General features: G+C 47.4%; 1 protein-coding gene across 1 annotated transcript in view; it reads right to left on the reverse strand.

Annotated features, from left to right (window-relative positions):
• Positions 1 to 6,521: 6,521 nt before the first annotated feature.
• Positions 6,522 to 25,533, reverse strand: part of LOC135289060 (uncharacterized) — a 43,990-nt gene continuing 24,978 nt past the window's right edge. Inside the window, exon 3 of the mRNA XM_064402428.1 lies at positions 6,522 to 6,782. Within this exon, the coding sequence (XP_064258498.1) occupies positions 6,522 to 6,782 (261 nt within the window). The remainder of the gene's footprint in view (positions 6,783 to 25,533) is intronic.

Raw genomic sequence — 25,533 nt, forward strand, 5'->3', positions numbered from 1 at the left:
AAATTACATTGTTATTTAGTTTTTTTCTTCCTAGTAAAGAACTGTTATTCCCGTTCCCATATCTTTGCCTGAGAGCCCTTTTTAATTCTGAAGTTGTGATAATTCGGAGGGAGGGGGTTTACCTTCTCCATTTCACAGGAGGCTTTTGCCTTCCTTCACAGGCTCCTGTCTTTTCAACCCAAGACAGACTTTGGCGCCCAACGTGGGGCTCGAGGGCATTGAGGAAAAAAAAGGGGATTAACAGTTCTTAGGTAGCTTAATTTGTAAGTACCACCATGTGGTCCAGTTTTCCCTGGTTTGGGTGGCATGTGGTCGCAAGTGTATACTTCCCATTTACAGGCCCTTATCTAAATATGGGTCCTATAACTAAGGCCACTGTGTCTGTTATCAAGTTTGTCCTCTGGGTGAAGGATTCATGGATCTTTAATTTCCTCTGGATGGCAGGTACATGGATTCAGAGCTATCACACACTAACTGCATGTTTTTGGAGTTACTTTAATAATGGTACCTACTGTGAGGAAATGACACGGGGGGAAACTTTCTCCCAACCTTTTAACCATCTTTTTGGGTCTGCACCACCAGTTTTCGAAGGGTTAAGATCCACTTTAAGTGCTAATGATATCATACAATGGGTGGTGTTGCTGATATGCCTGTTATGTTTAGCACTCAGAGATAAGAGAAGATTAACCTGGATAACTACCCTGACACCTACACCAGAGACTAGGGGTGCTGCTGCAGAGCCTGACACTACCCCAGAGACTGGAGATGCTGCTGCTCCAGAGCCTGCCCCTGCCCCACAGCCTGCCTCAGAAACGAACCACCCAGATTGGGTGAGGGTGCTGGTTAAGGAGATGCAGGAGATGCAAGAGATGCTGAAGGAGTGCATTTCACCAGCTGGTGAGAAGCCTGCCTTTTGCCTTGAAGAGGGACAGTCTAATAGTACAGCTGTGGAACCCACAAATGTTACAACTGTCCAGGTTCCAACTGAACCACAAAGGCAGTCACAGCCAGCAGCAGTTGCCCCGGTAGAAACAAGGAGGTCTAAGATGAAAGCAGAGCACCCAGATAGAGATAGGAATGGAGGAACCTCACAACCCACAGGGGAGCCAGAAGTTGCGATCATCACCGAGTCCCTGACGTACGAAAGTCTCCGTAATCTGCACAAAGACATTGTGCGACGAGGGCGTGAGGCTTATACTACTTGGCTACTCCGGGTCTGGGACCTTATGGGTACAGGCGTGCAGCTGGACGGTGGTGAGGCAAGGAACTTGGGACCCTTAATCCAGGACTCAGGTATGAATCAGATTTTTGTAAGGGAGCCAGGATCCCTTTCTCTCTGGGAGCGGCTTTTAATGAGTGTCAGAGAGAGGTTTGTCCACAGGGAGAGAATGCAGGAGCACCACCATAGAATGCGTTGGAAGACCCTGGAGGAAGGGATCCAACAGTTAAGGGAAGTGGCAGTATTAGAGGTACTCTTTGGGAGGGATGGACAACATAATAATGACCCCGACAAGGTCAGGTGCACAGGGCAAATGCTGTGGAGTCTGGCAAATCTGGGGCCATCTCAGTACATCACTTTCATTGCAACAATTGATGCTGACACTAACCGAGAGACAGTGGGCTCTGTTGCCAACAAACTTAGGAATTATGAGAGTATGATTAATGGCCCAATGCAGGCTCATATCTCAGCTGTGATTAAGGAGTTCAAAGAAGAGATGAGGAAGGAAATGAGGAAGGTTAATGCAGCACCCATACGAGTCACAGGCCCCAAAGTCAGAGCCCAACATTCCCCAGCTAGAGAGAGAGGGTACACCCCAAGGGCTAATCTGTGGTTCTTCCTGCGTGACCACGGGGAAGACATGGGGAGGTGGGATGGGAAACCCACTTCTGTCCTGGCAGCACGGGTCCGTCAACTCAAGGAGGGAAACTCTAACCGGGGGAGTTCCACCAAGGTGAAGGTAGCCTCAACCTCCCATGACCAAGCTTTTGGGTACGATCTGTCAGATCCCCTTGAAGGGACCTCTAGTATGTATACCCAGGAGAGGAATAATAACCAGTGTTAGAGGGGCCCTGCCTCTAGCCAGGGAGAGGCACGGGAAAACCGGATCTTCTGGACGGTGTGGATCCGATGGCCTGGCACATCAGAGCCACAAAAATACGATGTCCTAGTTGATACTGGTGCGCAGTGTACCCTGATACCATCGGGACATGTGGGGGCAGAGCCTGTTTCTATTGCTGGTGTGACAGGGGGATCACAGCAATTGACCCTGGTGGAAGCCGAGGTGAGCCTGACTGGGAAGGAGTGGCAGAAACATCCTATAGTGACTGGCCCAGAGGCCCCGTGTATTCTGGGCATAGACTTCCTCCGGAACGGCTATTACAAAGATCCAAAGGGACTCAGGTGGGCTTTTGGCATTGCTGCTGTAGAGGCAGGGGACATTAAGCAATTGAACACCTTGCCTGGACTGTCAGAAAACCCGTCTGCAGTAGGACTCCTGAGGGTGGAAGAGCAACTCGTGCCAATTGCGACCTCGACAGTGCACCGCCGGCAGTATCGGACGGATCGAGATGCCGTGATCCCCATCCACAGAATGATTCGAGAGCTGGAGAGCCAAGGGGTGGTCAGCAAAACCCACTCACCTTTCAACAGCCCCATCTGGCCTGTGCGCAAATCTGACGGAGAATGGAGATTGACTGTGGACTATCGTGCCTTGAATGAAGTGACTCCACCGCTGAGCGCCGCTGTACCGGATATGCTGGAACTCCAGTACGAGCTGGAGTCCAAGGCAGCGAAGTGGTATGCCACTATTGATATTGCTAATGCGTTTTTCTCCATTCCTCTGGCAGCAGAATGCAGGCCTCAGTTTGCTTTCACCTGGAGGGGCGTGCAGTACACCTGGAACCGACTGCCCCAGGGGTGGAAACACAGTCCCACTATCTGCCATGGACTGATCCAGACTGCACTAGAAAAGGGTGAGGCTCCAGAACACCTGCAGTACATCGATGACATCATTGTGTGGGGGAACACAGCGGCAGAAGTGTTTGAGAAAGGTAAGAGGATCATCCAGATACTGCTAGAATCTGGCTTCGCCATCAAGAAGAGCAAAGTCAAGGGACCTGCCCGAGAAATCCAGTTCCTGGGAGTGAAATGGCAAGACGGACGGCGCCAGATTCCCACTGAAGTCATTAACAAGATCACCGCTATGTCCCCACCAACCAGCAAGAAGGAAACACAAGCTTTCCTAGGTGCCATAGGTTTTTGGAGGATGCACATTCCCGAGTATAGCCAGATTGTGAGCCCTCTTTACCTGGTTACCCGCAAAAAGAACGATTTCCACTGGGGCCCTGAGCAGCAACAAGCCTTCACCCAGATCAAGCAGGAGATCGCTCATGCTGTAGCCCTTGGCCCAGTCAGAACGGGACCAGAAGTCAAAAATGTGCTCTACTCTGCAGCCGGGAACAATGGTTTGTCCTGGAGCCTTTGGCAGAAGGTGCCTGGTGAGACTCGAGGTCGACCATTGGGATTCTGGAGCCGAAGTTTCAAAGGGTCCGAGGCCAACTACACCCCAACAGAGAAGGAAATCTTGGCTGCCTATGAAGGAGTTCAAGCCGCCTCGGAGGTGATTGGCACGGAAGCACAACTCCTCCTGGCACCCCGACTACCAGTGCTGGGGTGGATGTTCAAAGGAAAGGTTCCTACTACCCACCACGCCACCGACGCCACATGGAGCAAGTGGATTGCCCTCATCACCCAGCGCGCCCGTATTGGAAACCTGAATCGCCCTGGGATTTTAGAGATAATTATGAACTGGCCAGAAGGTGAAAACTGTAGTCTCACTGACGATGAGGAGCAGGTACAAGCGACAAGAGCTGAAGAAGCTCCACCCTATAACCAACTACCAGCAGAGGAAACACGTTACGCTCTTTTCACTGACGGTTCTTGTCGCATCGTAGGGATGAACCGGAAGTGGAAAGCAGCCGTATGGAGCCCCACACGACAGGTTGCACAAGCTACCGAAGGAGAAGGTGGATCGAGCCAACTTGCTGAACTCAAGGCCGTTCAGCTGGCCCTGGACATTGCTGAAAGGGAGAGGTGGCCAAAGCTCTACCTTTATACTGATTCATGGATGGTAGCCAAGGCTCTATGGGGCTGGCTGGGAAGGTGGAGAAAAGCCAACTGGCAACGTAAAGGAAAACCAATCTGGGCTGCTGATATATGGAAAGACATTGCCTCTCGGGTGGAGAAACTAACGGTGAAAGTCCGTCATGTAGATGCCCATGTCCCCAAAAGTCGGGCTAATGAGGAACACCGAAACAACGAGCAGGTAGATCAGGCAGCGAGAATAGAAGTGTCAAAGATAGACTTAGATTGGCACCATAAGGGGGAGTTGTTCCTGGCTCGATGGGCTCACGATGCCTCGGGTCATCAGGGCAGAGATGCCACCTACAAGTGGGCACGAGACCGAGGGGTGGATCTAACCATGGACAGTATTTCTCAGGTTATCCACGACTGTGAGACGTGTGCTGCCATCAAACAGGCCAAGCGGGTGAAGCCCCTGTGGTATGGGGGGCGGTGGTCCAAGTACAAGTATGGGGAGGCCTGGCAGATTGACTACATCACACTGCCCCAGACACGCCAAGGCAAGCGCTACGTGCTGACCATGGTGGAAGCCACCACTGGATGGCTAGAGACCTACCCTGTACCTCATGCCACTGCCCGGAACACCATCTTAGGCCTGGAAAAGCAAGTCCTATGGAGACATGGCACACCTGAAAGGATTGAATCTGACAACTGCACCCATTTCAAGAACGGCCTTATCAACACCTGGGCCAGAGAACATGGTATCGAATGGATATATCATATCCCCTATCATGCTCCAGCTGCTGGCAAAGTTGAACGGTGCAACGGACTCCTTAAGACTACCCTGAAAGCACTTGGTGGGGGAACATTTAGAAACTGGGAAAATAACCTGGCAAAAGCAACCTGGATGGTCAACACCCGAGGGTCCATCAATCAAGCTGGCCCTGCCCAGTCTGAACCCTTGCACACAATAGATGGAGATAAAGTCCCTGTGGTACATATGAAGGGTATTTTAGGGAAAGTTGTCTGGATTAATCCCACCTCAGGCAGAGACAAACCCATCCATGGGATTGTTTTTGCTCAAGGACCTGGTTACACTTGGTGGGTAATGCAGAAAGATGGGGAAACCCGTTGTGTACCACAAGGAAACCTGGTCTTAAGTGAAAACTGAGTATAAGATTTCATTGTGACACAGATGGAAATAGAATAAGGGGTGGATAATGTCCTGGCTTGTAAAATAAGCATGTATTCTATTTTGCCATCTGTTGGGGGTTAGGCAGTTTTTCTTATCTCTTTCAGGAACAATGACACTGCCAGGAAGATAATCTCCTGCTAATGGGCTATATAATGTCCTGGCTTGTAAAATAAGCATGTATTCTTTTTTGCCATCTGTTGGGGGTTAGGCAGTTTTTCTTATCTCTTTCAAGAACAATGACACTGCCAGGAAGACAATGTCCTGCTAATGGGCTATTGAATCACTCACTGTGGCTGGTAAGATTAGTTACATCATCCCATTGGGAGATGCTCCACCCAGAGGGAGGAGCCAAGCATCCCTGCCACCATAAAACAAGCACTTCTGAGACCACAGACAGCCTTCTTCGCTGGATTTCCGAGAGGAATCAGGAACCGAGGCCCAGCTGCTCCTTCGCTGCATTTTCGGAAGGGATCTACACCCTTCTGCAGATCGCCGCTCCAGGAGGAGCAGCCACCATTTGGCTGGACTGCTATCAGCACCCTGACTTCTCAGGGTGTCAGGTTTTTCTCACTCTGCCAGTGGTTGTTTTGCTTGTGTTAAATTACATTGTTATTTAGTTTTTGGTTTTTTTTCTTCCAGTAAAGAACTGTTATTCCCGTTTCCCATATCTTTGCCTGAGAGCCTTTTTTAATTCTGAAGTTGTGATAATTCGGAGGGAGGGGGTTTACCTTCTCCATTTCACAGGAGGCTTTTGCCTTCCTTCACAGGCTCCTGTCTTTTCAACCCAAGACAGCAGACTGGCGGGGGACATGAGGACCCCCCGCGGAACCTATTTCTCATCTAGAGATTATGTTCCGCCAAAATATCCTCATCCCTATAACTCTGTGAGGCCGACGTCTCCTCCTCCTGCAAAACTGACACCACCAAGAGCCATAGCCACGGCTCAGCCATGCCCAGGGGATGGCCCCTCCCCGTTTGCACCGCTTTCGGCCCCTCCATCACCACTGACAGCACTGGAACTATCGCCGCCGCAGTCAGTGGATCGGTTTTCCTCTGCCCTGCGAAGAGTAGCTGGTGAGCCGCTGTGACAGCTACTGGTGATGCCCACTTCCATTTGGCAGGGAGCGGGGGGGGGTCTTGCACTGCCCCACAGGCCACTTGGCCCTGCCAGCTGGCCCTGCCTTCACCCCCCCTGCAAGTCGGGGACCAACTCTTTCATGGTCAGCAGGAGCTGCAGTTCCTGGCTCAAGATGCCCCCCCTACATCACTGGTGAGGGCAAAGCCATCTCCGCCGTCGACGGTCGCCACAGCCAGACTGGTCGCTCCATCGGCTCCCTTGTCATCAGCCACAGAGCCTGCGCAGATGTACTGGCCATGCCCATCGTCAGCGCCTGCCAGCGGGCATTTCTTCCAGCCAATGTCACATCCCCTGCTGGCTTCCCCCTCCTTTTCCATGGCGCTTGTGCAGACGACAGTGGCTGTGATCACCGCATCAGCAGTGTCTCTCTGAAAGGTAAATTGCACAACAGGAGCTGTGTTCCCTTTCTCCCCCCCACCTTTAGTTGTGGAACGACTGCCTTCTCCTCCTCCCTGTGTGGTGGCTAACTTGGTTGACTTAATGTCTTTTGCAGCTTTCCCATTGCAGCGCCCCTGGCCGCGACTGCACCGCCCGCCCCTGCACCTCCAGCCGTGCCATCCGCGTCTGGACCCCCAACCATGGCACAGCTGGTGGCCGGCTCCCCTGCATCTGAGCTTGTAACCAGCCCCTTGGCTTTGCAGTCTGCAGTCAGTCCCTCGACTTCAGAGCCTTCAGCCAACCCACCACCCCCTGCTGTCCCCTGGATGGGGACAGCAACAGCCATGAATGCAAATGGCCAGGCTACCAGTGTGGGCATGCCTTGACGGCAGAACGCCGGCACCAACAGGCGGCGTCATCCTCCCTGAGTAATCTCTGGACTTTGCCACCCTGTTGGGTGACTGTGTGCCCCAAGAACCCTCACCACTTTTGGGAAGCAGTTAAGATGCAAACTTCAGAAGCTGGGGATTGGAACCTGGTAGAAAGGGTGGGAATGCCACAGTGTGAAGCTAACACCACACTGGATCAGAGGGAAAGGGCCACAGATGTCAAACAGTTAATCCAGCATCTGTGGAGGAGACACAGGTGGTTCAGCAACACAATGTTCCACCCCAAGGAGAGATTAGAGCTTTTCCCATGTATAAAGCTGTCTCAAATTCAGGACACGCTGACAGGCATGATGTGATTGCCTGGTGGGTAGTCCAAAATTTGCAAGATAAGGTTGCAAAATATGGCCTTGGCTCCATGCAAGTTATGCAAGTTCTCAGAGTGCTAAACACAAACCAATGTAAGTCTAAATATTATGCTAATGGCCAATCTTTAGTAGGCCTGGGAAACGGGAGGATGAGCGCACAGGGGAATTGCACTCTGACACAAGTGATTCCTCAGGGCATGACGCCAGCTCAGCCCTGCCCAGCCAGCTTGGAGGCAGCACCCATGGCTCCACCAGGATGGATGTATGTACTGCAACCATGGTCATCTTAGAATCCTGTCATGAACATAAGGTTCCTTTGGATGTGTTCGGACCTTTGGGACAAGGACTAAGCACACTGCTCGTAGGAAGATCTAGTATAACCCACCAAGGAATCTTTGTTCACCCAGGTGTCAGTGACTCTGGCTTTTCAGGTCAAATTTGTGCTATGCTTTCCACGCCCACCCCCCCCACCCCCCCCCCCCCCCATCACTATTCTGGCAGGGACTCAGATTGCTCAACTTGTGCCTTTTCAGTCATGTGTCCCCAGGACTGGCCAGCGGATTTGTGGGAATGGTGGCTTCAAATCCACGGGACTGCCACAAATCTTCTGGTCTGCAGATATTTCTGCTCAGCGACCCCAGCTGATGACCCTACCAGGTGCCTGCCTGCCAAAGATCAAGCTTTGAGGTTTGATTGACACAGGGGCAGATGTGACAGTCGTCTCCTGTGGAGACAGATGGGCATGCCAGTTCTCTCCCTTGGAGAGGTATCCCTTGAATGGGCTATGGTAAGATCTTCTCAAACTCTCCTGGATTGGGAAATCCTCCTTGGCCATGGTAAGTTCCCAGCATGTTTTGGAACCCCATGTAGATTTGTTGGGACTGATTGGTTTTTCCCCCTTTGTACCATCCCCACTTTTCCCCATAAAAAGCCTAGTTTCTTCCCTGTTTAGGAGGGAGCTGCCATCACTGGCGTCCTTTGCAGGGTGCTGGAATAAAGGCTACCTCTGTGGAACAACCACATGGTGCACCTCTCTCTTTGTCCCTGTGTTGGCCAGGGTACACCTCGCAAGGCAGGGCTGAAATCACTAAGAGCTGAAATCACTGCTAAGAGCTGAGATGCCTGCCCCTTGCAGAGGTTACCCTGTGGCTGAAGGACTGCCTAAGACTCCTACAAAATTGTCTCTTGTGGGACCTGTCTCTGGGAAGGTTGTGGTGTCCAGGTCAAGCCATCAGACCCCCGACCAGCCGCTTCCAACAGTCTCTTTCTCTGCGTGGCCTCCTATGTGGCCTTTGGCTCCCATAGGGTCGGCCATCAAAGGGGTAGTGGGTGCAGCACATACCTTGGTAAGACAATGGTCTGTGCTGATCAGTAAGGTGAGTGGTCAGACAGCTGCAGTTCAGCCCTATGTCACTCCAGCTCCGATCAGTCTTTGAGGGCGGGATGTATTGGCTGCCTGGGGGGTACGAATTGGGATGGATTTTGAATTGGGGCCACTGTGTTGAAGGGCGGAAGATGTCCTATGCTGCCTTTACGGTGACTGGTGGACAAACCCATTTGAATACACCAGTGGCCCCTGACAAAATAAAAATTGGTTGCCCATTGTGAATTGCTTCAGGAACAACTTCAACGGGGACACATTGAGCCATGTACAAGTCCCTAGAATACTCCTGTCTTAGTGATAAGGAAAAAATCTTGGAAATGGAGCCCCTTACAGGACCTCTGAAAAATTAATGCGGTGATGGAAAGCATGGGGGCACTGCAGCCTGGTATGCTCTCACCCACCATGCTCCCTGCAGGATGGGAAATCTTGATCATTGATTTGAAGGATTTTTTTTCAACAATTCCTTTGCATCCTATTGACAAACCAAAGTTTGCCTTCATAGTGCCTTCAATCAACAATGCCAAAACTGTGCGGAGATATCAATGGAAGGTTTTGCCACAGGGCTGTCGCAATAGCCCAACTATCTGTGAGTGGTATGTGGCTCAGGCCTTGTCTGGAGTTTGTGATCATTCCTGACGTGTGTTGTTATCATTGCATGGGCGACATCCTGGTGGCAGCACCCAGCCAGGATGAGTTGCTGAGGATTCGGCCTCAGCTGTTTGCAGCTCTGCATTCTTATGGGCTGCAGGTGGCTCCGGAGAAGGTTCAAGAGCACGCTCCTTGGAAATACCTGGGAGTCTAAATTCCTGACCGAACTATTCAGCATCAGGAGGTGCAATTCTCGGATTCTATTAAGACCTTGAACGATGCCCAGAAATTGTTGGGTGTCATCAGTTGGCTGCGTCCTTACTTGGAACTAACCAACAAACAACTGTCTCTGTTGTATGATATTCTAAAGGGGGACTCTGACCTGAGATCACCTCAGAAATTGACTCCTGAGGTGCAACAAGCTCTGGGGGAGGTCCAAAAGGCTGTTTCTGCTTGTCATGTTCATCGAGTAGACCTTTCCATTGATATCACTGTCTTCATTACCAATCCAGATTTTTATCCTATGGGTATCATCGGCCAATGGAGTGACAAATGGTTTGAGCCTTTGCACATTTTGGAATGGGTCTTCTTGCCCCATCAACCAAAAAAGATGACACCCTCATTATTTGAGCTGATTGCTCATTTGATAATCAAATGCCGTCAATGGTGTTTGCAATTGACGGCAGCTGATCCTGCAACAATCATTGTTCCAGTAGAACGGGAAGACTTTGAATGGAGCTTTGCTAACAGTGCCCCTTTGAAAAGTGCTCTGCAGAACTTTTCAGGACAGATATGCCCAGTCACAAGTTATTGCAGTTGGCAAAAAAGACCAATCTGTTGTTGCGGCCAAAAAGTAGCCGAGTGCCAGTGCAAGGGCCCACCGTCTTCACTGACGATTCTGGAAAAACAGGGAAAGATGAATCTGGATGGCAAATGCTGGAAGGCCATGAGTCAGGCTCAGCCCAACTGGTTGAGTTAAAAGCCATTGCCGTGGCATTCCAGAAATTTTCTCAGGTGCCTCTGAACTTGGTCACTGATTCTGCCTATGTTGCAGACATAACCAAGTGTTTGGATTGTTCACTTCTGAAGGAAGGCAATAGCACAGTTTTGTTTCAGTTATTGAGAGCCTTGTGGAGTGCAATTCAGGACTGAGTTCATTCCTATTACATCTTGCACATTCGGAGTCACACCAAGTTGCCAGGTTTCATAGCACAAGGTAATGCCAGGGCTGACAGGTTGGCTAACCCTGCATGAGTAGCACCTCAGCCTGACAACATTGCACAAGCCAAAGCATTGCATGATTTTTTTCCATCAAAGTGCACATACCCTGCAAAAAAATTTTCACTTGATGCCAACTGAGGCTCTTGACATTGTCAGTTCTTGTGCTGACTGTCATGGACTTGCTGCACCTTTACCAGTGGGGGTGAACCCCAGAGGCCTAAAAGCCTTGCAGCTTTGGCAAACAGATATCACTCAAATCGCTGAATTTGGTCAACTCAAGTATGTGCACGTGTCTATTGACACCTTCTCCTCTGCCATGTGGGCCTCTGCTCACACTGGAGAAAAGGGTCCCGACGTGATTGCCCATTGGAGGATGGCTTTTGCAATCTTGGGAATACCTTCTTCTGTGAAAACTGACAATGGCCCCACCTATGTCTCGCAGAAGACGCAGCAGTTTTTACGTTTATGGGGAGTGTCACACAAACTTGGTATCTCGCACTCTCTTACGGGCCAGGCCATTGCTGAACATGTTCATGGTACCTTAAAGCATGTTCTGGACAAACAAAAAAAGGGAATGTCTGGGGAAACCCCACACAGTCGATTGGAAAAAGCTCTGTACACAATCAATCATCTTACAGTGACACAGAATTCAGAGAATCCTGTCATTCTAAATAATTTTTTCTCATTGCACTCTTCAGGTGAGGCGCACCTGCCTCGAGTGAAGGTTCGGACATGGGACCTATCCACTAATAAGTGGGAGGGCCCATACGACCTTATCACTTGGGGCTGCGGGTATGCATGTGTTTCCAGAGATACTGGAGAACAATGGGTACCTGCAAGGTGTGTCCGCCCTGATTTGCGACAGCAAAAACACAATGTGGCCAACAGGCAACCTCCGAACGATGATCAAGATGTCAGCCATCAATCAGATAGCCCCTCCATGAGTGGGGAGTGAAAATTCCATTTTTTCTTTGTTTCTGAAAAAGGACCGTTGACAGGCTAGACTGTCAGTTCTTTGAACAAATTAATGATAAGTTGTTATATTAGACTTAGTATTGAGATTGTATTAGAATAGGTAACTGATTTTAAGATTAATAGTGTATTTCTGGTAAGAGGGAATCACAAGATTTGATCTCTCCGACCATTTCAAAATGGCAGCCAATTGAGGTTCCGACTGATAATTAGCAACTGCTAGAGGAACCTCTGGAGCTGTGTTTAGTCTCCTTTCTGCAAGGGACCCCGCAGAGGATTACAAACACCATCTCCTCCTTTAAACAAAAAGGGGGACCTGTGGATGTGACAGCCTGGTCAGAAAGCAAGAAAACTAGTCAAGTGTTCCCAGAATCAGCCTAAGACACTTTAGGGAGTTGAAGATAAACAATGATAGCTTATTATCATAAACAACCTGCAGGTGGTGTTTTCCTACTCTCTGTTTTCTTGTTTTTCTCAAAGATTGTTTATAAGAAAGGCATCTTGTTAATTAGCCAATCAGGTGAAATGTATTGATTAATTGACCAACCAAGTCTATCTGTATCGGAACAATGTATAAAAGAGGATCCGAAGTAAAGATGTACTATGCTATGCAAACCAGCCTTCTGATGATTCTGTGTTGTTTCTTACTCATTAGCTACAAGATTGAGCCAACTTGCTGAACTCAAAGCCATCCAGTTGGCCCTGGACATTGCTGAAAGATAGAAGTGGCCAAAGCTAGACCTTTACACTGATTTGTGGATAGTAGCCAATGCTCTGTGGGGATGGCTGGAAAGGTGGAAAAAGGCCAACTGGCAACATAGGGGAAAACCAGTCTGGGCTGTTGAAGAATGGCACGACATTGCCACTCGGGTAGAGAATCTACCTGGGTGTGGATGGATAGAACGTAGGAGAATAGAGATATTGATTAAGGTAATCTCACCCCTAAGGAGTTACAGCTGCACTCATTATCAAGCATTAAGAACAGGCCTGCCTTTAATAGGCCACAGCTAAGTCAAATTAGAATGGGTATTGTAAAAGAGTAGGTTGGCTGATCGAGAAGTTAGAGTTTGTTGGCTGTGCTGTGAGGAAGAAGGAGTCAGTACTGTGAGAAGGTGCCCATGAGACACCACCGAGAAGGTATGGAGCTTTTGCAATAAGATGGCAACACCTGTGAAAGTCTGTCATGTTGATGCCCATGCCCTCAAGAGTCAGGCTACTGAGGAGCACCAAAGCAAGAAACAGGTAGATCAGGCTACAAAAATAGAGGTGTCACATATAGATTTGGACTGGCAACACACAGGAAAGTTGTTCCTAGCTTGATGGGCCCATGATGCCTCAGGCCATCAGGGCAGAAATGCCACCTCTAAATGGGCATGAGACTGAGGGATGGATCTAACCATGGACAGTAACTCCCAGGTCATCCATGATTGTGAGACATGTGCTGTGATCAAACAGGCCAAGAGGGTAAAGCACCTGTGGTATGGTGGGCAATAGTCCAAATATAAGCATGGGGAGGCTTGGCAGACTGAATACATCACATTGCCTCAAACCTGCCAAGGCAAGCATTATGTGCTCACAATGGTAGAAGCCATCTCTGGATGGTTGGAGACCTACCCTATACGTCACGCTACTGCCTGTAACACCATCCTGGGTTTTGAAAAGCAAGTCCTTTAGAGGCATGCTGTCCCTGAGAGAATTGAGTCTGACAAAGGAACTAATTTCAAGAACAACCTTATAAACACCTGAGCTAGGGAACATGACATTGAGTGGGTGTACCATATTCCTTATCATGCACAAGCTGCTGGCAAAGTGGAGCGGTGGAACCGTCTTCTAAAAACAACCTTGAAGGCACTGGGTGGAGGGACTTTCAAAAACTGGGAGCTGCATTTAGCAAAGGCTACATGGTTAGTTAATACTCAAGGTTCCACCAACTGAGCTGTCTCTGCCCAATCTGAACCTCTGCATACAACAGATGGGGATAAGATTTTGGTGATACACGAGAGGTATGCTAGGAAAAACTGTTTGGATTCATTCTACCTTGAGCAAAAGACAAACCCATCCATGGGGCTGTCTTTGCTCAGGGACCAGGTTGTACCTGGTGGGTGATGCAGAAGGATGGAGAGACACGATGTATACCTCAAGGGGACCCTGTTTTGTGGTTAACTGCCTGTCACACTGTGCCTGTATCTAGATCTAGAGATATATATGTATATAATTAGGGTAATGCATGTATGTATATAGTTTAAAAGTTTAAATTTGTTGTAACATGTTGGTATGGGAAAATATTCAGGGTGGATAATGTTGGAGATTAGGATTTTTTTTCTCTCTCTCAGGGATTTTTCTCCCATTTGTTTCTTAAGAGATTATAAAGACCAGGACTTAAGAGAACAAAAGATGAGACTGGGAGGAGGAGGGTGAAGGATGCAGCTGCCTACTCTCATAGCTTGTGGTTTTCTCTTGGGAAGGGCAGAGATACCACAAGATTTTGGCTGGGGGTGAAGGGCTGGGCTCCCCCCCTCTCTCTGGGGATCAGAGTGGAGATAGGTAGGGTTTGGTGTCGGACGACTGCTGCCCAAAGGATTTGCTGCCACTGCAGAGCTTTTGTCACAAAATCCACACAATTCACAGAATTACTAGGTTGGAAGAGACCTTAAAGATCACCGAGTCCAACCCACGCCTTAACACCTCAACTAAACCATGGCACTGAGTGCCACATCCAGTCTTTTTTGAAATATATCCAGGGATGGTGACTCCACCACCTCCCTAGGCAGACCATTCCAGAACTTTATCACCCTTTCTGTAAAAAACTTTTTCCTAATATCCAACCTATATTTCCTTTGACGTGGCTTGAGACTATGTCCTCTGGTTCTGTCAGTTGCTGCCTGGTGACAGACCAACCCCTACCTGACTACAACCACTCTTGGGAGGGATGAAAGTTTGACAAGAAAGTCTCACAGATATGTATGCTTGGCAGAAAGATTTTTGAATGTAGAATCTGAAGAAGGAATAGAAATGAAAGCAAGTTTTGATATAGAAGAATAATAGATGCTTAAATTGACAAATGCTGAGCCAGTCTTGCTGGACAACTAAGAAGGCAAAGATTATGTCAAGATGGAAAGAGGTTTTAAGACTTAGAGCAAAGGATAAGCTGACCACAAACAAAAAGATATTTTTACCAAGCAGAAAGATACCACAGGCAAACAAGACTGCCGATGCTGCAAGTAAAAAAAAAAGGTCTCGGAATTTGCCAGTGCAAGAAAACAGAAAAACAAGCTCTAGCTTAAACTGTAACACACTAACTTTTAGTGACTGGAGAATAGTAACATGAATATGGCAATTATAGTAGTTATGATAGGCTATAGGTAAAAGTGAAGGTATAGATTAGTTCTTATGTATTAAGATGCTTGGCAAAGAAAAGTATATAATGCAATATAATCAAAACTAAAGGGTCTTCAGGCTTGTCTACAGCTGGAGCTGACAGCTGTAGGTGCAGGCTCTGTCACCCATGACCCTGGAGTGCTCTAACATCTCTGATACAATAAACTGCATTTGGAAGAGCCACCTGAAGTCCCGCATCTCTCATTCAGGTGCTTACTAACCACCTTTCAGGAAGTTGTAGAGTAATAAGGTCACCTCTGAGTCTCCTTTTCTCCAGGCTAAACAACCCCAGCTCCTTCAGTTGTTCCTCATAGGGCTTGTGTTCCAAACCCCTCACCAGCCTTGTTGCCCTCCTCTGGACACGCTCAAGCATCTCAATGCCCTTCCTAAACTGAGGGGCCCAGAACTGGACACAGTATTCAAGGTGCGGCCTCACCAGTGCTGAGTATAAAAGAAGGATGACCTCCCTGATCCTGCTGTCTACACTATTCCTGATACAGGCCAGGATGCCATTGGCCTTCTTGGCCACCAGGGCACACTGCTGGATCATGTTCAGCGGCTGTCGACCAGTACCCCCAGGTCCCTTTCTGCCTGGGCACTGTCCAGCCACACCGTCCCCAGCTTATAACATTGCAGGGGGTTATTGTGGCCAAAATGCAGGACTCGGCACTTGGATTTATTAAACTTCATCCTGTCAGACTCAGCCCATCCATTCAACTGTTCCAAGACTCTCTGCAGAGCCCTCCTACCCTCCAACAGATCGACACACGATCCTAGCTTAGTGTCATCTGCAAACTTACTAATGAAAGACTCAATCCCTTCATCCATGTCATCAATAAAGATATTAAACAGAACTGGCCTGAGCGCAGACCCCTGAGGGACACCACTGCTGACTGACCACCAGCTGGATGCAGCACCATTCACCACCACTCTCTGGGCCCCGCCATCCAGCCAGTTCTTAACCCAGCAAAGAGTGCTCCTATCCAAGCCATGGGCCGCCATCTTTTCCAAGAGTATACTGTGGGAGACAGTGTCAAAGGCCTTGCTGAAGTCCAAATAGACAACATCCACAGCCTTTCCTGCATCCACCAGTCGGGTCACTTGGTCATAAAAGGAGATCAGGTTGGTCAAACACTGTGGCATTCACATTCTCTGAACAGAGGGAGAGATAATTCTTTCTCTCAGGTTTTTTCCTGGAGAAGCACAGAGAGAAGAGAAAACAATTCTTATCTCTACTTGCTGCTACTGTTGTTTTTGCACATGTGGAATGTGTTAGGAAGAGTGTTTACCTGAAGGGAGTTCCTAATTGGATTCTGGTGATGGTTGTTTATATTAATTGGCCTATTGGGTCAAAGCTGTGTCCTGGCTGTCTCGAGACAGTCACGAGTTTTCTTTAGTATGTAATTTAGTATTCTTTAGTATTCTTTGTAGTATAGTATTCTTGAATATAGTATATTATAATGTAATATAATATAGTTTTAATAAAGCAATTGTTCAGCCTTCTGAATCAATGGAATCAGATGCCAATCATTCCCTTTGTCAGGGTTGCCCTGCATTCTTCAATAAAACACGACCTACCCCTCCTAAATCCATGCTGGCTGGGTCTAATACCCTGGCCATCCTGTAAGTTCTGTGTGATGGCACTCGATATAAACTGTTCCATGACCTTACCTGGTACAGAGGTCAGGCTACCCAGCCTACAATTGCCAGGATCTTCCTTCCCACCCTTTTTATGAATGGGCGTCACATTGGCCAGTTTCCAGTCATCTGGAACCTCACCAGTGAGCCAGGACTGCTGGTAAATTATGGAGAGCGGCTTTGAAAGCTCATCTGCCAGCTCCCTCAACACCCTGGGATGAATCCCATCTGGTCCCATGGATTTATGAATATCCAAGTGGCTCAGCAGTTCTCTGACTGCCTCCTCCCGGATAATGGGGGGACCACTCTGCTCCCTAATATCATCGAGCAACTCAAGAGGACAGTTATCCTAAAGGCAAGTCTTCTCACTAAAAACTGATAAAAAGAAGGCGTTAAGCACCTCTGCCTTCTCTTCATCTGCAGTTATAAACTTCCCTTCTGCATCTAATAAAGAACAAAGGTTAGTCTTACTCTTCCTTTTACCATTAATATGTTTAAAAAAACATTTTTTGTTATCCTTTACAAAAGTCACCATTTTAAGTTCAAAGTGAGCTTTAGCCTCCCTAATTTTTTTTTCTACATACTCTAGCAGCCCTCTTAAATACTACCTGAGAAACCTGACCCTCCTTCCAAAGATGATACATCCTTTTTTTTATTCCTGAGTTCCTCCAAAACCTCCTTGCTCATCCAGGCCTCGTTGACTTTTCTTTCAGCCCACAGGGACAGTCTGTTTCTGTGCCCTGAAGATCGCCATTTTCAAGCACACCCACCTTTCCTGGACTCCTTTATTTTTAAGGACTAATTCCCAAGGAACTCTCTGAATAAGTTTCCTGAATAAGCCAAAGTCTGCCCTCTAAAAGTCCAATGTAAAAGTCCTATTAATGTTCCTCTTGACTTCACCAAATATTGAGAATTTTATAATTTCATGATCACTATGCCCCAAATGGCCTCCAACCACCACATCGCCCATGAGCCCATCTCTATTTGTAAACAACAGGTCTAACATAGTCCCTCCCCTCGTGGGCTCACCTACCAGCTGTGACAAAAAGTTGTCCTCCACAAACTCTAAAAATTTCCTAGACTGCCTCTTCTCAGCTGTATTGAGTTCCCAACAAATGTCCGGCAGGTTGAAATTGCCAACAAGAACAAGGGCTGATGATCCAGAAACATTCTCCAACTGCTTATAAAATGAATTGTCCACCACTTCTTCCTGGTTGGGTGGACGATAACAGACTCCCAGTAGGATGTCAGCCTTGTTGGCCTTCCCCTTAATTCTTATCCATAGGCATTCAACTTCATTGTCATTAGTTTTAATACCTATGGGGTTCAAAGCCTCCCTAATGTAAAGGGTGACCCCTCCACCTCTTCTCCCTTTCCCATCTGTCCTGAAGAGCTCGTAGCCATCCGGTGCAGCACTCCAGCCATGTGAGTCATCCCATCACGTTTCTGTGGTGGCAGTTGCATCATAGCTCTGCTGTTGCACCATGGCCTCCAGCTCTTCTTGTTTATTACCCATGCTGCGTCCATTAGTATACAAGCATCTCATCTGGGCTACTGATTTCACTCCTATCTCAAGCTTACCACCCTTGGGCCTGCTTCCAGACAGCCCAACTGCATCCCTTTCCCCCTTCAAACCTAGTTTAAAGCCCTCTCAACAAGGTCTGCCAGTTCACAAGCTAAAATCCTTTTGCCCTTAACAGAGAAATGGAGCCCATCTGATTCCAGTAGGCCAGGTGCTGTAAAAGTCGCCCCATGATTGTCAGAACCCAGGACACCCCTCTGGGTGCCCTGGATGACACATGCCCCTGGCAGGGGGCTGGGGAGTCCTGGCAGGAAGCCAAAGACACTTGGGATTTCAATCTTAACCCCTGGAGCAAATTACCAACCTTGTATGAAGAATCACAAGTCACAGAAGTTTAAGTGGAGTGATAATGAATTAATCATAGGGTGAAAAGTGGAATTTTGGGGATTTTACTATAGGGGTCTAGGAGGCAAGACGGAGGGATTTGGGCGTTGTCCTATTCTTCTTCCTTCTTCTTCCTAGTCTCCATCTTCTTGGTGATGGTGGCACATTTGGATTGGTTTAGAATAGAAGCAGACAGTCTAACATAGGTGATAGGTATTGGAAAATAATAATAAATAAAGTACATGTAATTAATAGTATAAAATGTAGACACCAGCCCAGGGGCGGGCAGTGTGCCCTTAACAGACCTGCAAGACAGAACTCTGCAGGTCTGAAAAAGAATGTTTTAGATAATAGACAATAAACAACCTTGTGAACCAGAGCTGAAGAATTCCGACTCTTTTTTCGACCATTGGGCTGGGGATAAAGGACTCTCGGGGTCATCCTGACAGCAGGAAACCCAAGACATGATCAAAGAATCCAAAATTCTGCTGATGGCACCAACCCTTGAGCCACTTGTTGATAATGTGAGCTCTCCTATTCCTTCCACCATTTTTCTCAGCCACTGAAGGGACTTAGGAAAAGACTACCTGTACACCTGTCCTATCAACTACTCGTCCCAGTGCCTTAAAGTCCCTTTTAATTGCCCTGACACTCCTCTTTTCAATCTCATCACTGCCAGCCTGGAGTATCAGCAGTGGGTAATAATCAGCAGGCTGAATCAGCCCAGAAAGTCTCTCAGTAATATCTCGTACCCAGGCCCTACGGAGGCAGTAGACCTCTCTGTGGGATGGTTCCGGTCGACACGTGGGGCCCTCTGTTCCCCTCAGAATGGAATCACCCACCACAATTACCCTTCTTTTCTTTTTGATGTTAGAGGTGGTAATCCTTCTCACAGATTAATCCTAATTGGGAGGCTCACTGGGCAGATAATTTTCTTCTAAATCATCTGTCTGACTCTCTGGATCCAGGGGTTCATACCTGTTCTGAAGTGACACCTAGCTTGGGCGTGGGGGTCAGGAGGAATTTTTAATATTACCTCCTTGCATAGGTACCCACTTCCACTCCCCTTTGTTACAGATAGATAATGAGATGATTTACTTTCACACTTAAGGGATGAATATTGTGTGAATATTAAGAGAAACTTTATTGATGTATAGTTATGTTATTGTAATTCAAATGTCCTCTGTTCTCCCCACAATTCCCTTCACACCCCCCTCCCCCCCCCCATATTGTTGCCATAAGGCAACCTGGGTTGTCTAGGACAGGTAGAAAGAAGGCATGCACATGTGCCCCTTACATGGGGCAGTTGAAAATGGAAAAGCTTGTTGCTGGGGGGGGAAGGGGGCGGCATGGCAACACCTGACCCTACAGTCAAGTTGGAAGAAAGCAGTCTTCACCAATAAACGGCAAAGAAGAGTTGACTAACAGACTTTGGGAGGGGCCAGGGTTGGCTGATGCAACCCCCTGGAGTATAAAAGACTAAGCATCCATCTTGAAGACGAGCCGGCCACGTGGTAGGCAGCCACGAGGGCAGCTTCCAAGCCTGTTTTTCCTTATTTAGTCCTTTTGTTGTATTTTTGTTAAGGTTTAATAAACCTTTTAAATTTTTTAAGTGAGCAGTAGTTTCTCACACCTTCATCTATCAGGTGTCCTTCTATTGTCTGACAGTGAGAGGCATAGGAGTCCTTGGACTCTTGGTGGGCCTCCCTGAAGGATGGAAGGGCTGAACTCCACCAATCTAGTCCCCTTTCACTTTCCCTGATACTCCTTAGTCTTCCACCTTCCTCTCTAAGCTTGGCCACCAGTGAAAGGAGATTGTTCACCTGTTCACACCACAGGCAGGGTCCCTGAGCAACCCCCCCTGAAACCACTGATAAGCTCAAACAGTCCACACAGGAATGGGTCCGTACAGACACATCCTTTTTGGAGGGTTCCATCTGCTTACATACACTCGTACTAACTACAGTTTTTGATTGTGTACAAACCATTACTACCAGAAATGCTAAAACCTACCAACCAACAGAAACAGCACGCACAACACACAGTAAACCTTAATAGAAAGAAACCCTACAACCCTGCCTGCTTGCCCTGCCTGTGTGAACTGTCTCACAAATAGCCATGCCACGCCCTCAGAGACGTGCCACATCCCTGTTTGCCTGCTCCTGTTTGCTGCGCTCCTTAGAGGACTCTTTTAATGAGCCTGCTATTCAGTGATGGAGGAAGCCCTGCCCCAGACCTTGTGACCCTCAAGCACAAGCAACACACCTGCTCAGCCTTCTCACAAGCAGCCACTCAGCAATGGGGGAAGCCCCACTCCAGGCTCCCACTGCTTCTCCTACCATGGGTGAGCCTTTGCTCCTAAGAGCAGCTGTTGAACTGAGACCTTATTAACACTTGACCTCACTGGAAAAGGGCCCTCACCATCTGCTCCAGTGCCCCAGAGGAAAACATGGGACCCCCTCCCTCCTACCCTCCTCCGAGGGAGCCTCACCCAGCTGCTTGTGGGAGCCTGGCTGCCACTGCCCATCCCTGCTGTCTTCTGCCGCTGCTTCAGGTTTTTTTGCTACACTTTAATGCAATACCTCATGTCTACCCAACCCCCCATGGTTCCTGCTATAGCTGTAGAATTTCTGCTACATTATGTTGGCCACCCTGGGATCTGCTTGCCTCTGCTGTTACAGCCTGCTGCTCCAAGGTTCCTGCTACAGTCCATTCTGCCATCCAGAGGGGCACTGGGATCAGCTGCCCTTGTGGGTTTGTAAAGGAAGTCACTTTTCTATCCCTCCCACCAGCTCGCCCGCCATTACGCACATGGAGACAGGTGGCTGAGCGCCCCCTGCAGCTGCAGGGGAGTCATTGCGCCTGCCCTGCCCTGCCAGGAGCCAACAGTGCCCCTGCCGGTTGTGACTATAACTACACCAAAGGGGAAAGTGCTTGACAGCCGAGAGAAGGCTGTTATTGGGTTTCTGTTTTTGCTTGTGGTTGCTGCTGTTGTTTTTGTTTGTTTGCCTTGTCATATATATATATATATATATATATATATATATATATTCTAGTAAATAACTCATTCCCTTTCCCATATCTTTGCCTGAAAGCCCCATATTTTCAAAGTTATAATAATTTCTAGGGAAGGGGGTCACATTTTCCATTCCAAGGGAGGTTCCTGCCTTCCTTGGCATGCACCTGTCTTTCAGACCAAGACAGTCTACCAGAGAAAGGTGCTGCCCTTGAGCTGAACCCCACAAAATGGCAGTCTAGCTTCCCATCCCTACGCAACTCATTCTTCTAATGCCACTCATACTGCTTTAGGAGGAGACAGTCCTCCCTGCCACTTTTTCCAATTCTAGGCAGACAGAAATAAGCTATCCACAGCTTGGTTGATCAGAAACACACACAGATTTCAGGTGATGTTGTATTATTAATAATATATACTTTAAAAAGAAAAAGTTCTCAAGAAGGAAAAGGGAAAGGAAGTAAGAAAGAAAAACATACACAAGTAAGGGAAGGGAGTAAAAAGGACAACAATTTGAGACTTTCAATGGAAATGTCCAAAAATAACACAAACAGGATCTCCCTGCCATCTTTTCTGATTCTCTCTGAATGGCTTTCTGTCTTGAGTTTCAATGTAAAGTGTAACCAAAGTATGTATTCTACCACCAGCTACATCATCTTCTGATGAACTGTTAATGGTAGGTAGTTTGTAACAGCTGCATACCCCACCTATAAGCTGGGTATAGTGTTTTTTTTTGTTTTCATGTGATAACTACACCCAGCCTAAAGGGGGTCATCTCTGCCAATGGGCCATCAAGGGCTCCCCAAAATATCCTATGACTCATTGGATTACATCATTCCATTGTGAAACTCCCCACCCTGGGGGGAAGGGGGGGGGGGTATTGAACATTCCTGCCTGGATTTGAGGGTATATAATCTCGAGGTTTAGGGATTTACAGCCACTACCACTGGACATCTGGGGAAGAACCAAACTTTCTTCAGGACTACTGCTTTCAATCACCACTTCAACAGCACTGCTACTGCTGCTTAATCAGACCGCAACTACCACCCTGACCAACCGGATATCAGGTTGTGCTCGGACTTTGTGGTTTTAAGCCAGTTTTTCTTAATTTATTGCATTTATTGTAATATTTCCATTAAATTGTAAGTCTGACTTAAACATCTCTTGCAAGGTATTTGTGTGGGGTTAATTCCTCCCACTCAGTAAGATTTAAAGGTGAGTTTTACTGAACCTAAAAGGAACAGAAGAATGTTTGTCATGTTTTTCCCTTTGTTCTTTGAATTTCCATTCTCATGTTTAAAAAAGAGACGTCTAAAGGGAATGACGGGAAACTATGCTTTTAAGTCCTTCACAACTAAATACAGTGCTGGGATTCAGAGACCTCACTGAAGGGCAAAAAACAATTTTGCTTGGGTTTTTTTTTTTTTTATTGGTTGTTTGATTTTTTTTAAAGATTCTCTCCTGACAAACCTAAGAAACAAAACCCAAATGTTTAAATCCACACTTCTTTGTTGCTCTCTGTTCCCTCTGCTACTGCTATATTTTTATGTTCCAGTAGCACACCTTTGCAAGCAGCAATGAAGGGCTTTTTTCTCTTTTTTTCTTTAAAAACATTCAAAGCCTAAATTATTTGAAGAAACAATATTTGTCCCTTCCAATCTCCTCACTGCCATCCTTGCTCCCCCCTCCTCCCCAGCAGTGCTGGGACAAAGGGGTAAGGGACTGGGGTGAGGTGGGGGACAGGCACCCAAACTGTGAAGCAAGAGATCATGGGTCATCTGCTAGGAAGGAGCCCACATGTGAGAGCTTTGGGCCACCTGCCAGCCACATGCTATGGTGGGTGGGCATTGCTGGTCTGCCTCCCCCATCAGATCTGGGAAAAGGTAACAGGGAAGACCTGTGCTGGGTTTGGCTGGGGTAGAGTTAATTTTCTTCCCAGTGGCTGGTTTGGGGCTGTGTTTTGGATTTCTGCTGAACACAGGGCTTATAATATAGAGATAAGGGTTTGTTTTTTTTATTGCTGAGGAGGGCTTACACAAAGCCAAGACCTTTTCTGCTTTTTGTACTGCCACACTGGCAAGGGGGTTGAGGGTGCATGGGAGGTTGTGAGGAGACACAGCCAGGACTAGTGACCCCAACTGACCAAAGGGATATTCCAGACCATATGACATCATGCTCAGTATATAAAGGAGGGCAAGAGGGAGGATGACATTTGAAGTGATGATGTTTGTCTTTCCAAGTAACTGTTACATGTGATGGGGCCCTGCTCCAACACACTTGACATACCTTCTGATTCCTTTCCCACTCTCAAGAACTAAATTTGGTTGCTCTGTTCATTCTTTGTGTTTATTTATTTATGGACCTTTATTCTATCTGTGCTCCTTGTTGAGTCTATTTCGGGTCAACTTTTATCTGTGTTTTCACTCAAGTGGCAAGACCACAGGCAGGCAGTGAAGATGCAGGTGAGCAAAGGAGACTTTGAGAGCATAAAGGATTTTGACTTTTTCTAAGCAGATATTACATATGGGTTTTAAACAAGGGGCCTCCCTTCCCAGCTGACAGCAGCAGCTGAAGCGTCTGATTTGCTCACAGAGTGGCAGGGAATTAAATCAAAAAGAAGAAGGATGATAGCCCTTGGGGAGTAGGAAGTAGTATATGAGCTATTCTAAAATCCCTGCAAATACTGGCTTGGTTTTAGGTCAGGTTGTCCTTTCCCCTTCTGGTCTGTGTGCTTCCCCCCTCTCCTCTCACAACAAAAGGGAAATTGGTAGTTTTAAAAAATCTTCTGAAAGACAACCCAGAAGATGGTTCTTTCCATGCTGGGGAGGGAACAAAAAGAAAACCCTGCCAGGATACACTTCACTGAGATGTGACAGATGGGTATGGTGGCTGGCCTCTGACTTGGGAAATTCACATAGGCCTATTAAACCATGTGACCAAGATGGACAGAGTCGACTTATATCTCCAGCATGCAGCTGCTGTACCCCACAGGCTCATGCTAAGTTTTATTAGATTAGGTCAGGCCAGATAGACTGAAATAAATACAGTTTCTCAATATTTCCATCCTACCTTTTCAGCACCTTAGGACAATCCCTCATGCTAACATCTTAGTAGGTAGAAGTGAAGTCCAGTGGCCAAAATCACATTGTAATAGTTAAGGGCTTCTTTAGACAGTAATTAGTAACTGTCCTACTTTAGTAAAGTCTTATGTACACATCAGTAATATGAATTTCTGTCATTGTCGAGGCGGTCACGACACAAAGCAGAGACCTCAAGCAGTCTCAGATGGCAACAGTTTATTATCGAACATGGCTGACCTTTTATACACTTTTTAATTGTTTATGCTTCTTCTACCCTAACTATTGGATACAATAAATCAACATAACACCATTGGTGAAAAGTTACAGTGACTTAACTAACTTTCTAAATATACTTCATGCAGCTGCGAAGTTCTTATCTTTCTTCAGTCCCTCAATTCTCTTGGTATCCTTGGTTACAGCCTTGGAGAGAGCTCCTTATCAGCTTCTTCTTTCTTCTCAGCTTCTTCTTGCTCCTTTAGCTAACAGGCCCGCTGTTAGCCCCTTCCACAAATTTCAGCAGATGCAGAAAGTCGAGGGTAAGTCACTGTCAGTCCTTCTATTGCACTCAAATGCTTCAGGTTAAGGATCTGGCTGTCTATCACAAGCTGCTCTCCCTTTTCTTTAAAATATCCTCTTCCCTCTGTATGACATCATAGACAAATTACCACTCCCTTCAAGGGTGCTCCAAACAGACCCAAGGACTCCACATCCCAAGTTGCCTCCAAGGATGAAACATGACTTGGCTATCTGCCACGGCTGACAAGCAAAGTACGGGGGCAGCAAAAGATGTGCTGCCCTCTTGTAGAA

This window comes from Passer domesticus, chromosome W (genome assembly GCF_036417665.1).
Source record: "Passer domesticus isolate bPasDom1 chromosome W, bPasDom1.hap1, whole genome shotgun sequence".
Classification (NCBI taxonomy): domain Eukaryota; kingdom Metazoa; phylum Chordata; class Aves; order Passeriformes; family Passeridae; genus Passer; species Passer domesticus.